The sequence below is a fragment of the Hevea brasiliensis genome, chromosome 17 (assembly GCF_030052815.1).
Source record: "Hevea brasiliensis isolate MT/VB/25A 57/8 chromosome 17, ASM3005281v1, whole genome shotgun sequence".
Taxonomy (NCBI): domain Eukaryota; kingdom Viridiplantae; phylum Streptophyta; class Magnoliopsida; order Malpighiales; family Euphorbiaceae; genus Hevea; species Hevea brasiliensis.
This window is the reverse complement of record NC_079509.1, coordinates 2,307,171-2,322,190: the sequence shown is the minus strand read 5'-3', so window position 1 is coordinate 2,322,190 and position 15,020 is coordinate 2,307,171. Positions and strand designations below refer to the sequence as shown.

Sequence of the window (15,020 nt, the reverse complement as noted above, 5' to 3'; positions counted from 1 at the left end):
ATAATAAATAAGAATAAAATTAAAAAATAATAATTATTTTTTTAATTTTTTAAAATGATAAATAAAGTGAAATAAATTTTTTAAAATTATTATTACAATAAAACCGAAGAAATAATAAATTAAAAAAAGACAATAATTATTTATTTTTTACTCCAGTCGGCCACCGATAAATGAAGAAAGAAATATAAAAATCCATTTCACTATTGTTTAGCTATTAGCTGGCCACGTAATTGTGACCGTATACCTCAAACCGTCAACGTTTTGGGCGGGCCATTTTCGCATCTCTAAAACGTACTTTTTGAAGAAAACCCATGGCATTGAGCCCTTGTTCTTATATTACCAGTCAAAAACCTCAAAAGCCAAACCATGCTTCTCCTTTCTCATTTCTCTCCGAAGTCTTCACTCTCTCACACACTTCGTCCTCTTCTTCTTTCCTCTCCCCGCGCTTCCAAATTCCGTTTCCACCCTTCCTCTTTCCTCTATTCTCAATTCTATCCTCTCCCCCAACAATCCTCCCTCGCATGCCACATCACCACTACCCCTTCTAGCAGCAGCGTTTCCATGGACTCTTCCTCGCCAGAAGCCAACGTTTCAGTCGACTCCCTTGTGGATGATTTCAAAAATCAGAGTTTAGGCGCCGATGGTGGTCTTGATGATAAAAGCGATACTAGGAAGGTTAAATTGACGCTCGAAGATCTGAATTGGGACCATTCATTCGTTAGAGAATTGCCTGGTGATTCGAGAACCGATACCATTCCACGTCAGGTATTGGTCTTTTGCTTAATTTTTTTTATTTTCGTCTTTCTCAATTTTTTTTTCTTTTCGTTTTCGATTCCAATTTTTGTTATTTGGATACGTAGGATAAGTGCACAATAATTTTTTATTTATGTTTTTCTTTTGATCGTTTCTTATACTACTACTGCGATTTATAGATTGGATCTTGAAATGTTTAAAATTGCAATTTCAATCCGCACTTACTGAATTTAATCTGTGTCACGAAACAATATCATTTTTTTTGCTTTTAGGGTTTGCATGACGATTCTTTAAAATTTGCTCCTCTTCCAATTATTTTTTTTAAGTGGCGTGCAATAGTGAATCAAACTTCCATGCTTTACTTTTCCAGGTGTTGCATGCTTGTTACACAAAAGTTTCCCCATCAGCTGAAGTAGAGAATCCTCATCTTGTTGCCTGGTCAGAGTCAGTTGCTGAATTGCTTGATTTGGATCCTAAAGAGTGAGTTCCCCCTGTGTTTCTGCTTACTGGAAGTTCAAGTGCATTTGCTAGTTTTTAATTTTATAGATCTAGGTCCAATGGAGAATTCGATTGGGAAGATGGCCTAACCCTTTATAAATTTCACATTTTCACAATTTTATTTATTGTTATTTTTTATTGTTTGCTGGTTTTGTATTTCATGTACATGTCGCATTGTATCAATGCAACTAACAGCCAACTTTTGTGCTGGGATTGCAGGTTTGAAAGACCAGCTTTCCCCCTTTTATTTTCTGGTGCATCTCCTTTGGTTGGAGCGTAAGTCTTGTGACTTCTTAGTTTAATTTGCGTTATTTCTGACTAGAATAACAGCCAAATAACTAAGCTTTTATGTGTCCGTTTGTTTCTGTTCTGGTTATTTTATCTTTCTCATAGTTCCTCCTTTCATCCTCTATTGTCTTCTCTCTTCAGGTTGCCTTACGCTCAGTGCTATGGAGGACATCAATTTGGTATGTGGGCTGGTCAGCTGGGTGATGGGCGGGCTATAACACTAGGGGAGATTATAAATTCGAAGTCTGAAAGGTGGGAGCTGCAGCTTAAGGGTGCTGGGAAGACTCCATACAGCCGGTTTGCAGATGGCCTTGCAGTGCTGCGTAGTAGCATTCGAGAATTTCTTTGCAGTGAAGCAATGCACCATCTGGGCATCCCAACAACTCGTGCTCTTTGTCTTGTGACAACAGGGAAATATGTTACCCGAGACATGTTTTACGAGTATGTTAGCAGTATCCCAATTATGATAAATATTTTTTTTGCACTTCACAATACACCTGTTTTCTTTGTGCTACCATTTGATGCTCTGTTTGGCGACGTTTGATATTGGAAAAAATATTTATTTTTTATGCATTGGAGATCTGAGGTTTCAGAAGATTTCAAAATAGATTTACTCCTTTGACCCAAGAACTGTAAGATATTCTAGTTTTGAGCTTCATGGGACATATATATAAGTATTATTGTTTTCTTTGCAAACAGTCCTTTTACATATGTTTTGAAATTGACCTTGGGGGTCTACTATAATAGGTAGAAATGGAGACTAGAACACTACACTATGGGCTCATGAATATTCTTTTTATGAAAATAATCATTTGATATGATTTTAGATGGCAAATTTAAGATGCTTTGCAGTTAATGCTGACTAAAGGCTTTTACGTTCTCTTATTCAGTGGCAATCCAAAGGAAGAACCTGGTGCAATTGTTTGCAGAGTTGCTCAATCCTTTCTTCGTTTTGGTTCCTACCAAATACATGCTTCTAGAGGAAAAGAAGACTTGGACATTGTACGTGCTTTAGCAGATTACGCAATTAGACATCATTTTCCTCACATTGAGAACATGAGCAAAAGTGAGAGCTTATCGTTTAGTACAGGCAATGAAGATCATTCAGTTGTGGATCTAACCTCAAACAAGTATGCAGGTAAATTTCACCTTCAGAAAAAGATAGCAAGATTATATCTTAGCAATGCACCACTAGATCATAACTGTGCACTGGGGTGAGAGCTGGTTAGACAGTTTGCGTCAGATCTTGTTCCTGGATTTCATTAAATGATTGTCCTTCTATTGACTGAACGATGGTGCTTTATGGGGTTCACACTCTCATTTACTGTCCTTGTACGTGTTTTGCCACCTACAGGCATGACCTTCACCTGGGATATGTTATATTTTTCACTTATCAGCCTTAAGTTAGTGACTATTATTTTTTTCCTGATCCATCTCTTCAATATGCATATTTCCAAAAGTAGTGTGGGAAGTATTGATTATCACGTGCTTTTCCTGTTTTATATCATGGAATATTTCAGCTTGGATGGTGGAGGTTGCTGAGCGTACTGCTTCTCTGGTTGCAAGCTGGCAAGGGGTTGGTTTTACTCATGGTGTGCTGAACACTGACAACATGAGCATATTGGGTCTCACCATTGATTATGGTCCCTTTGGATTTTTGGATGCTTTTGATCCAAGTTACACTCCAAATACCACAGATCTTCCTGGTAGAAGATACTGTTTTGCAAATCAGCCTGACATTGGCTTGTGGAATATTGCACAATTCACAACTTCTCTATCAGCTGCCCAGTTGATTGATGAAAAGGAGGCAAATTATGCAATGGAAAGGTATTTGTAAATTTTTTTATTTGTAGAAATTTACTAGTAAATTCCTAATATTCAATTAATTAAAGTTCTATTTATTTTTTACAGATATGGAACCAAATTCATGGATGAGTATCAAGCTATAATGACTAGAAAACTTGGTCTACCAAAGTACAATAAGCAGTTGATCAGTAAACTTCTCAATAATATGGCTGTAGATAAAGTTGATTACACAAATTTCTTCCGGTTACTTTCCAATATCAAAGCAGATCCAAACATCCCTGAAGATGAGTTGTTAGTTCCTCTGAAGGCTGTTCTGCTAGATATTGGCAAGGAGCGCAAAGAGGCATGGATCAACTGGGTGCAGTCCTATGTGCAGGAGGTACTATATGCAATATCTGTGTATCTTAGATATGCATTACTTGATCTATCATCTATCTTGCATTTTGACCTTGCAAATGATATATACTAGAGGAAAAGATGCTTTCCTCTGAAGGATAGCTTGTAATGACTGATATGCAATTTATCATGTGATCATTGTTTGACAAGTAGTGAACAAGTAGTTATTGGCCACATACATAATATAAGGTTTTGTGAAAAAGTCTAGTTCACCCTTTACCAGAAGTTTCTGTAATCAATAGGTACAATTTTTCCCAAGCCAGCAATATGCATCCCTAGGCATGTCTATCAAACTATCCTAATGTGACACTGGCATCATTGCCATATTAGTTCAACGTTTGAACTTAATATTGAGATTTAGGCACTATTAAGACCAAAGTCCTTAATATCTCCCCCCAATTTTCCCCTATTTAGACAATTTAAGGAGGAGTTTCTCGTTTTGCATCGTTTTAATTCAAAATCTCTTATATAATCCGTTCTGCTTTTGCAGCTGGCTGCTAGTGGTATATCAGACGAGCAGAGGAAAGTTCAAATGGATTCTGTAAATCCTAAATATGTTCTTCGGAACTATTTATGTCAGACAGCCATTGATTCAGCTGAACTAGGTGATTTTGGAGAAGTGAGGAGGTTGCTTAAACTAATAGAGAGGCCATATGATGAGCAACTGGGGATGGAAAAATATGCCCGCCTTCCACCAGCTTGGGCTTATCGGCCAGGAGTCTGCATGCTTTCTTGTTCTTCATGAGTTGCTTGCTTGCGTTAAAAATTGCAAAAATATATTTTTAGCTTGTATATAATAGTTGAATTTAATTTTCCTTTGGGAGTCCGAAAAATAAAATGTAGAATACGTATACCTTTGTTTCTATATGTTGTTAGAACAGTTTATGGTTGGAAAAAAAATATTTACTATTTTCTTATTTGTTCGCATATAAATGGCAGTGGCTGCTGGTTCAGCTCGAGGCTGCCTGGAACTGGCTGTTTTGATTCGCTGATTCAAGGGAATTAGGATCGGATTACAACGGTTTTTAGGTTTTGGTTTTGATTTGGATTGGTTTAAAAAAAATTTAGCAGTTTTTTTTTTTTTAGAGAAAAATTGATATTAACTTAGAATCAAATCAGATTAGTTGGATGGTGGAATGAGTAGATACAAGGATAGAACGTGAAAACCCACTTGAGTTCATCAAACTTGAGCAAAAAACTTATATTTGCTGGTTCATAGTTTATGGACTGGGGGGTTGAAAAATTCACCTGTATTGTTCATGAAATAGCGAGTGATTCCTAGTAACATGACTTGCCTGGCAACCTGAATCTATGCCCTGTGTATTGAAGAATGTTTTTCATTACAGCCTCAATGTCTTTGTTTCATCCTTGTTTAACATGAGCAAGTGGGAAGTTTCAGATTATTGATGGTGATTCTGTTTTTCGGGAATTTCAATATGGGTTTTGAAACAAATGTTGGATTTTGATTTCAGAGTTATTTCTTTTAATTATTTTTGATGATATTCCTTTTTAATATTGAAATTTTAAAATTGTATTGATATATCAAAAAATAGTATGCGATAATCTCCTTTACACGGAAGTGTCGCGGCGGCGCATTTCACAAATTTAATTAATATATAAACCCAAATGTATTCTAAATCCGAGTATAAACCCGTCTATCTTGTGTTACTCGAAAATACCCGACTGGGGCCTTTGGCCACTTCCTAACAGATAAGGGACTGCTGTTTCGGTTCAGGTGCATAAGCATCTTAGCGTCCTTTGTTTTTCCTTTGCTCGCTACTCAGTTCTACTGAATTCAACTCTTTTATCTGTAGAGTAATTTTTTTTCGCATCTCTTTCTGCAAATTTCAATATGATAATGTTATTTTCTTTTTTCTCTGATTACTAATCACTTTATCTCATTCCTTGGTGCGCTAGAGTTGTCTCCTGTTCAAAGGCTTTAACCACCAATTGTTTGATGAAATGCCTTTATGGATTTTGGGTTTTGAATATTTGCATTTATTGGATAGTTGTCACTCGCTCTTTGTTTTGAGATCTATAAAACTTGAATAGGCGAATCATATGCCTGTGTCCACATTGGAAAATGGTTCCCATGTGATCTCTCAATAACTTGAAAGATGCCATGTGATAATGAAATCAAGAATATAATTAATTATATTTCATGGATTTGCAGGGAATGAGATCTTCACGAAGTCTTCAGGTTTGGAAACTGGGAACGGTAAACTACTTGGAGGGACTGAAATTGCAGGAAAAGCTGGTCTCTGACAGGAAAGTTAATAAAATTCCTGATACACTCTTGTCCCTGCAACATCCACCTACATATACCCTTGGCAAGAGGAGGACTGATCATAATCTATTGATCCCCACATCTGAACTCCAGAAGCTTGGAGCTGAACTTCACTATACACAAAGAGGAGGTGACATTACATATCACGGTCCCCATCAGGCCATTTTGTACCCCATTATTTCTCTTCGTGAGATTGGACTTGGTGCTCGGAATTATGTGGAGAGACTTGAATTGACTATGATTGAATTGGCGTCACTATATGGCGTCAAAGCTTGTGCTGGGCAAAAGGGTCAGACAGGGGTTTGGGTTGTAGATAGAAAGATTGGTGCAATTGGAGTTCGTATATCATCTGGAATCACCTCTCATGGATTGGCATTTAACATTGATCCTGATTTAAACTATTTTAAGCATATTGTACCTTGTGGGATTGTGGATAAGGAAGTTACATCTTTGAGAAGGGAGACAGGTACTGTGCTTCCTTCTGATGAAGTAATTCATGAGCAGTTGATTTCTTGTTTTGCTCGACTATTTGGTTTTAGTAGTATTATTTGGAAGGAAAATAGTTCAGTATTGTCAGATAATGGAAAAGTGAAAAATTTGTGATTACTAATCCTTGGATGTTGTCATATAATGAGAAAACTGAATGAGATAGTTATTACACTCATGATAGAAAAACCATGTAATTTTTTCCCTGTATAGTTGATTTATTCCTTGAAGGAAAATCAATTGAAGTTTTAGATGTTGTTCTGTGTTTGAAAGTTGAATCTGTTTTAGAGATATGTGGTGATGTGTTACATGTGTGTTAGAAATTGTAATCAGAAACTGAATACTTTTGGATTCTGCAACACCTAAGTACATTATTTGATTTTGATAGGGATTTAAGAATGGTTAATTAATTTTCAAGGATAGGGTGTTTTTTTTTTTTTTTTTGTTGGGGGGGGAGAGGGGTGGAAGGGAGGGGGGGATAGACGATCATCAAGAGAAAGTTTTTAGTGTCATTTTAGGTGGTTATATTATAATGATACGTAACTAGTATAGGGTGAAGGTAATTGAAATCTCCTATGGAAAGTGATGGTCCTTTGTTGATCATACTGGGGGTAATGACCTTATAGTGATGGTGGTCTCATTTTAGTAACCTTTTAGTAATAATATTAGATCCAGGATCAGCGCCTTCAATGAGTGGAATCTTCCCAATGTTTTCTCAAATACTCCAAATTATGCATCATATACGTCCACGATTGTACCATTTATACACAAATTTTACAGTATTCTTTCATTCAACGCATCTGAAAATTAGTACTTCATCTTCTATTCCTGTTAACAGAAACCTTGTTTCTTCACAGAATATTCAGTCGACATGCGCCTAGGTGATGAGACCATCACAGCACCATTCAAACAACTCTTTGATCAGATATTGCAATATAATTTTCTTCTTTAGCCCCTATGATCATCTCTCTTTAGGTCAAGGCAATGAGGTTGAAACTTTTAGGAATAAAGTACTTCCAATAAGCTGAATAATGTGAATTGACTTAGAAGTGATGCCAAATCGCATAGTTTAATGGGTGAAGGCTTGCTAAATTTGGAAGAATATCATTTTCTATTATATTTCAAAGATTGCTGATGGAATATCTTTTTCTGTTATGTTTCAAAGAATGCTGATGGACGGTGGACGGGTGGATACTTCTTTACTATGTCTTAATGTTTTAAATCCCTGTTCTATATTAAATTCATCTCTGATACTGAAGGAAAACAAGTGGCCATGAGGGGAATTTTGAATTAAAATATATTTATGAATCCAAAAAGAGATTTTGTCAAAGGCTGACAAGCCAGCTAAATTTAGAGAGCACAAAAGGTTAATATATTGTTTGAGGCATGAGGCAAACAGCATTGACACTACGTTTGTATATCAACTTGAGCTTTGTAAGAGTCAGTAAAAGGGATCATCTTTGGGGAAATATTTGATGGAAACCAAGTCAAAATGGTGTAAGTCCTAAATGATAAGAAGTGGAAGAGAAACAAGGTTTTTTCCTAGAAGAATAATGGCTGATTAATGCTCTGGAAAACAGGTTTGCTGAGCTAATTTTAGCTGTATTTTTTACCCTAAAATAGAGGTGCATAACCATTTGGTGCTTTATTATACAATGAAGGACAGAAAATGGATGACTGATTTGATCTCATGTGACTTATCACATGAGAAATTAAGTTTAATAGTTGGAGGGACGGCACAGAAGTCAGAAAAATATAATACTCAATTCAGTATCACATGATCAGCAGCTTCCAAGTTCCAACCTATTAAAGAATGAAAGGACAATCACTAAAATACTGAAATAAATCTCCATGGCATATGTCATAAGGAAAATGTTACGGTGACCGATACCAGTTGAGTTATGTTTCTACCAGTTTAAACATGGATATAAGTGAATTCCTAACATGCACTTCTGGGATGCCTCATTGACCTGCTGTGAAATTGTTATGTTCCTCTACCTGAATTCCTTACTGTAATTTGAGTTTAGGGACATTCTTGTTCCAGTTATTGCTGACCTTGTTTGGAGGTTGCTTAGATCTACCCGTTTTAACAGTGGAATTAAGTTTGTTACTGTAAAGTCTCTGCCTATTATCTTGGTTATTTGTCTGTGGTTACCAAACAAAGTCTATTGAGAATGTAGGTGTTGTTAAGTAGCATCTATATATTACACCTAGTTAGACTTGACTGCAAACTATCTGTAAAAAGCATGCTCTGCCATCTTCCTTGTGAAGATGTCATCATATGTCCTACCTCCAAAACATAACCGTATCTTCTTCTTCCCAACAGAACAACATGAGAAACAGTAGAATTTTGATTGTTCTTTTAGCCTTGATTCTTATTCATATTCTCATGTCTTCTCTACTATCTCTCCACTATGAGAGAGAGATCCATCCAGGAAACGGAAATCAACCAAGGAGACTGCTAGTATCTATCTCCTCATTTTCATCAAATGAAGGAAATTTAAGCGGAGTTATTAAAGATCCCCAGAATGCTTTGGAGACAAGTTTGAGGAAGGCACCACCAAGCCTTTCAAACCCTTCTCAGAACAAGCAACATCAATAGTTTTCTTGTGGAGATCTCAAAAAGAAAGAGAAACTCATCCTTTTTCCAAATTTTTGCAGTTCTTTTTTCTTCCTTAGTTTCATTGCTTGAGAGGTAGAAGAATTGCATCCTATACATTTCTTATTTGTTGTTTTTGGTTTTCCATTTACATGCTATGGATCTGTAATTTATTTTTTTCCCCTAAGTCTCTGTCTTAATAGAAAATTATGGAGGATGTAATATAGAGCTGTATTTACATGAACTCTGTAAAAATTATATTAGAGATAGAATCAGTCATTCCAAAAGATTCATCAGTTTACTATAATTGGAGACTGATTATTTTGCTCTTCTTTTTTCGACCTTATAACTATTCTTCTTCATCTTTTCCTTTTGATTTAAAATTTTTTAGAATATGGAACTTCTCTCTTGTGGCTTTTATTATTTTTTCATGTGGCCTCATGTGAAGAGCAATGCAGGGATGGATGCTTTAAATTATTTTGGCACAAAAACAATGAATATTGAGGGTTGCATATGTTAAATCTGCAGTTGTGCTATTAGAATTTGCGCATCCTTTCAGTCGGGTTGATCCATTACATTTGGGCTTCTTTGAGTGTCCATGTTCTTAAGTTCATCATCTTACTCAATAATTTCATTTTCTCCTATTTTGGTTATTTGCTATTTACATTATAAAGCCATGACATCTTGATTGCTTTTATGAAGGCTCAGTTTGGGAGAGGGAAAATGGGAGGAAAATGAAGGGAAATAGGTTGTGGGGCTCACATGATTAGAAACACACTTGTGGGCCCCTTGTCCCTTTTCCTCTCTTTTTCCATTCTCCCCATTTTCTGCCCTCTCCCGAACAAAGGTGAACTGTTGACATCTTAATTTCTGATTCTGATAGACGCACTGATTTTATCAGGTCCTCAGATTAAACTCGACTGATTTATCACCACGTGTGCCTTTGTAGTTTGCACCTAAGCTCTGCATGCATATGGATTATTTGACTTGATTGCATTTGCAGTCTGATTAACTGCAATGTTTAAAATGATCCTTGATAATTTAACCTCATGTGGCATAACCAGAAATGCTAACCATGACATCATCTTGCATTGACTTATTCTGATACCCTTGATGAATACATAAGTTTATTTTTACAATTAGAATACACTGACTTTTACCTATTTGAATCTGTTCATGTTTCAACTAATTGCCTTATTGTGAATAATTATAGTAGAATGATTAAGGTTCAACTTAATTAGGCTGAAAGTTTTGCCTCATGATGGCATACAAATGTATCTTTTCAATTAACTAGTACTCCCCTTTTTCTCCGACCACCTCCATCTGGATCTCCATATACTGCTCAACCAAAAAGAATCTGAGGAGGTGGGCCATTTGATTGTACCATTCTTTCTTGCCATCTCTAAATGTTCATTGGAATTATTGCATGTCCCTTCAAGCAAACCTTTGGCAGATCTGAATTGAGAGGTGTTACTCTCAACATGGCTTGCATAAGTCTTACACTTCTTGTAAGAATCTAAAATAAAAATGAGGCATTTTAGACCAAAAGCTGGGAAGTTTCTTTATACTCATTGTCATAGTGTAATGGCCATTTGAACCTTAAACATAAAAAATAATAAAAAAAATGCATTTTTACTGTCTTATGTGCTGTGTATAATTCTAGATTGGAGGGTGTATCCAAGTTAAATAAGATTGTTTGAGGACTATGTTGAGCATGTAAATAGAAACTGCCAAGAACTTTCGCTATGCCATACCTTATTTAGTGCATAAAAAGATGATCCAATTTTAACTTCATATTAACAAAATTTGATTATTTCATATAACAGAAATGCTTGATTGGCAATACAGATCTACTTGGGATTGCAAAGCCAGCTGATGTGCTTTGTCATGCCAAGGCAGTGTTGTGTTGTTGTTTTTGGAGTTGGAGCTATGGCATACTTTCATTTTAAAACGTCAAGAGCTTCTTTAGGTATGAAGTTCATTTTTATTACTTCTTCAATAGTTGTTGTTGTTGTTGTTGTTGTTGTTGTTGTTGTTGTTGTTGTTTTTCTTCTTTCTTTTTTTTTTCCGCATTTTCCAGTTTCCATAGTGAAGAAATGATACCAGGAAAAATCTTGCAAATTCCACCTTTCTGAGTTTACTTACTAAAATTTATGTGGTCTGGATGCAGAAAAGTATTATTTCAGGGTTTTTCATTTTTTTTTTCTCTCATTTTCACCTTTCTTTGACCATTTCTGGTATGTTTCCTATCTGAACAACTAATTTTCTAACTCCATAAATGTGATCATACATCAAGTTATCAATTATCTTTTAATGTCATGCATACCATTTGTTCTGTACATGATTTTTTTTTATGGGTGTTCTGTACACATTAATTTGTTTCCAAAGTGAAATACAATCTTCAAACTCCAACCTTGAATTAATGTTGTAGTAAATTTACACAAGGAAGCTTGGTGGAGGAGAGTACCAATTAACACTGAAAAGAGGTGGTGCTCTAGTGATCTTGAAGATGAGATCAATCTTTCTCAAGAGTTTGACACGCGAATACGCGCAATATCATGCACTGTCATTTACCTTGGTTAATCCCAAACTGAAATTGTCTTGGTACTACACGTGCAATGAATGCAGCAGAATGAAGCTCCACGTAGCTGATGGCCTGATTATCTCCATGTAACGGACAGTTTGGTACTCTCTTCCTCTGTATTTTGTCAAGGCTAGTTAAGATAGTCTTTTGCAGTAACTGTGGTAAAATCCCTTTCACAATCTGATCGATAAGCAGTCATCTATTCATTTTCATATAATTCCTCTGAATTCTTGAGATGAGAATTCGGAACAACCGGATGTCCTGTTCTATGCTACCTCTGCCACCTGAAGTTGTTTCAAGGTGCAACCATTTTCCTTCACGAGGTCAATGCTCTGATGATCGTTTCTTGGTTGAAGAGGTGAATCGGCTCATTAAATGGTCATCCTGCCCATTGAGAAAACTTTCAGATCAAGATACTCAAGCAGCACAATTGCACGATCAGTCGCAGCTGGCACCATCTGGTGAAACAAAATCCTTAAATCATGTAGAACAGAAAACTGGAAAAGAGGATTACAAGTTGGAGAGGCCTGGCCTTGTAGTTAGTCCTTCAATTTACCTCTTCTTTTTCAAGGATTTCATTTTAATCTAAGTTTGAAAGCCCCTTTGGTTTCATCATTGTTTCTGCTGTCATCAAATTTTCTTTCTTGGGCTTAATGGTGCTTGATCGAATTTGATTCAATTGACAAAGATTAGCATGTACAAAGATATCTTACCATGTATATGCTTTAGGTGTCCCTAACAATTGAAGAAACTGGCAATGGAGGCAGAAAATCAAATTCGTCTAGAACTTTTTGTGGGTAAACTTTTTCTATCCTTTTCAACATTTATATTCCTTTCATATCATATCAATCACATATAAGCTAATTATTAACACTATTTCAGAGGACATGCGTATATTCTAGTTATTTATCATTAACACGCCTTAACATCTTTGGATTTTTTCAATTTGATTCATTTATGGATATATCCCTTCAATCTATGCTTCATGATTAAATTATTCTTTTGTTGATGAAAAATTTAAGAAAGAATTCTCATTATTTTTTCTTTTTTTGTCATGGAGGCTTAAATTTTGATGACAAACTTTATCAGCTATTGATTCATTAGCATGATTTTTTTTTTGGTGAAATATAGGGAAGAAGATTGGTCCAGGTTTTCAGCTAAAATTGTCCTTGCACTCCAAGCAACTTCCTCTCGGCCAGGTGAACGACTTCCCTTCCCTTGTAATTAGAGCAATGTCAATCACTTGACCTGTTATTCCAGATGATGCAGAATCTAATGTATATATATCCAACATGATTTACTGATGCAATAAGAGCAACTGCATGGCCACCAACAGTTGGATGTATAAAGGCTTGTAGTGCTTGCATATTGTGTCATCCTGAGCATTTATGCAAAAGGGTCATAGAGCTGGTTATGTTGGTTTTTGACACAGTACTTAACAGGCTAAAGCCATCTTGCTAATATTATTAGCTTGATTTGTGTGGCTGCCAACCTGTGCTTATCTATCACATATCTAAAATCATGTGAAGTACAATTCATGACTGCCACAAGTTTGTGCTGCTGCAAATTTTTTTATGCATATTCTAGCACTATGTATTCTTAATGTTTTGGCATTCTTTTATGTTCTGTTCTGTCATTTATAACTGCAATTACTTTTGCCTTCATGAAAGCGTAAGACTGATCAAACTAAAGTGAACGAGACACAATTGTTCTTTGAGTACAGAATAGAGAACTCTTTGGCTTTATGGATATATCCAGATAGGCCAATATAGGTTGTTTCAACAGAAGTGGTTGAATAGGCTACCCATCTTTATGTACCATAGACTGGCGGAAAGATGAAGCTAGTTAGGTTGAAGCTTATTTCTTACAATGCATTTCTATGAGCTTTTCTCAAGCAGAGTTATTATTTTTCTTCTCCTCTTGCATTCCTTCCAATTTTCTCATTAAAAATTCACTAAAAATCTATGCTGAGGATTTCTGAACCAGAAAGGGAATTGCCATTAAAGAAAAGAAGGTACCATCGGTTGAAAATTGAAAGAATGGAGGCAGGAAAGGAAGAAAGACCTGCTGCTATAGAGGGAAATGCCAACGCAACAACAATGCCTGAGCAAGGGGTAAATTTGGACACAACATCAATGCTTGATAAATTGGTAAAGAGGGAGACTACATTGATGCCTGAGAAAGAGAATCTGAATGAATGTGATGGTAGTCAGAGGAGCAAGAGCATCAATTGTTTATTAAACCAGGAATCATCCCTCCCTTCTCCAATCATTTATGGTCTGCAAAGGCAAGAAAGTGGTGAAAATTTGTTCCTAGGGGGAATGCCTATCGAGTGAGTATCACTTAATTTCTGCTTCTCAAAATATTGAAAACAGATTCCTTGACCATAAACATAGTTCCAAATAAATAAATACATATGATTATGAAAGTATCAGACCAAATAGAAAAGAAGTCTAGATTTTGAACTGACTTTTTGTTTCATTCAATCAACTTCTGGTTTTTTCTTTACATATTTATTTGTTTGGTTTTGGAATGTTCTTTTTGATCTTGAGTTGGTAATAGATAACAATAACGTAATTATGAAGGTATGAGGGAAAGCAAAAGCGGAGAAGGGGACGACCAAAGAAGGGAACAGGACATCACTCAAAGGGAGCATTAGGTAATTTCTCTGTGCGTCTACATGCTCTTCTGTTTGGCGCTGTGTGTGTGTGTGTGTTCACCAGTCTCCTCAGAAATCAGTGATCAATATTTAAGTATTTATAATTTATTTTGTAGGGATGAGGAGAAGCAAATATTTCCTGGATTAGAAGTTCTGTAGCCAAGCTGTGTGAGGATATATGAGGCGATAACATGATTTACTGTCATAAGAGCCTCAATAATGTATGCTCCTCCTTTTTTCTTTCTTTCAATGCGGTGCCATTGCTTATGGTTCTGGAGTTCCATTTTCTCACGCAGAATAAATATGGTATCCTGACCAAGATAAGCAGTGCACTGATTGAGTACTTCTCTGTAATAAAAGTTGAATTAAAAACAATAATTATGTTTTCCCTAGTTTCCTAATTTATGATTTAGATCATTCTTTTTCTTTTTTTTTTGGCTATACCATGGTTTGGCATTTGGATGTTCAGAACATGTGGTAATGATATAAGTTATAAACTGCAACTGATTTGGAGGAAAGTCAATATTACGTTTTTGCAAAACAAGAAATGTGGGAATTTCGACTTAGAAAAATAGATGCTGTGATAAGGAAACAAATTTACAGAAAGTTTTGCTTTATCTAGTAGTGCAACTTACCAGTACAAATAGGACCATAGCTTATGCAT

The 15,020-nt window shown here is 35.8% G+C and overlaps 3 protein-coding genes across 8 annotated transcripts; all 3 read left to right on the top strand.

Moving 5' to 3' along the window:
• Positions 1 to 321: 321 nt before the first annotated feature.
• On the top strand, positions 322 to 4,658 carry LOC110661249 (uncharacterized). The gene is made up of 8 exons (XM_021819838.2): positions 322 to 765; positions 1,124 to 1,233; positions 1,471 to 1,527; positions 1,681 to 1,980; positions 2,430 to 2,677; positions 3,060 to 3,366; positions 3,451 to 3,724; positions 4,232 to 4,658. The coding sequence occupies exons 1-8, from the start codon at positions 367 to 369 to the stop codon at positions 4,484 to 4,486; spliced, it is 1,950 nt and encodes a 649-aa protein (XP_021675530.1). The 5' UTR covers positions 322 to 366; the 3' UTR covers positions 4,487 to 4,658.
• Positions 4,659 to 4,799: 141 nt separating this feature from the next.
• LOC110661298 (octanoyltransferase LIP2, mitochondrial) lies at positions 4,800 to 11,082 on the top strand. 6 transcript variants are annotated; one of them, XM_058139641.1, is made up of 3 exons: positions 4,800 to 5,150; positions 5,915 to 6,494; positions 10,940 to 11,082. In XM_058139641.1, the coding sequence occupies exons 1-3, from the start codon at positions 5,148 to 5,150 to the stop codon at positions 10,987 to 10,989; spliced, it is 633 nt and encodes a 210-aa protein (XP_057995624.1). In that variant the 5' UTR covers positions 4,800 to 5,147; the 3' UTR covers positions 10,990 to 11,082. The 6 variants fall into 6 exon arrangements, with proteins under 6 accessions (XP_057995624.1, XP_057995619.1, XP_057995623.1 ...); XM_058139636.1 differs by lacking the exon at positions 10,940 to 11,082 and adding an exon at positions 8,950 to 10,933; XM_058139640.1 differs by lacking the exon at positions 10,940 to 11,082 and adding an exon at positions 7,372 to 7,758.
• Positions 11,083 to 11,546: 464 nt separating this feature from the next.
• Positions 11,547 to 14,773, top strand: LOC110661250 (uncharacterized). The gene is made up of 6 exons (XM_058139635.1): positions 11,547 to 12,235; positions 12,427 to 12,494; positions 12,829 to 12,896; positions 13,684 to 14,029; positions 14,283 to 14,356; positions 14,473 to 14,773. Exons 1-6 carry the CDS (start codon positions 11,933 to 11,935, stop codon positions 14,502 to 14,504), a joined length of 891 nt encoding a protein of 296 aa, XP_057995618.1. The 5' UTR covers positions 11,547 to 11,932; the 3' UTR covers positions 14,505 to 14,773.
• The last annotated feature ends 247 nt before the right edge of the window (positions 14,774 to 15,020 follow it).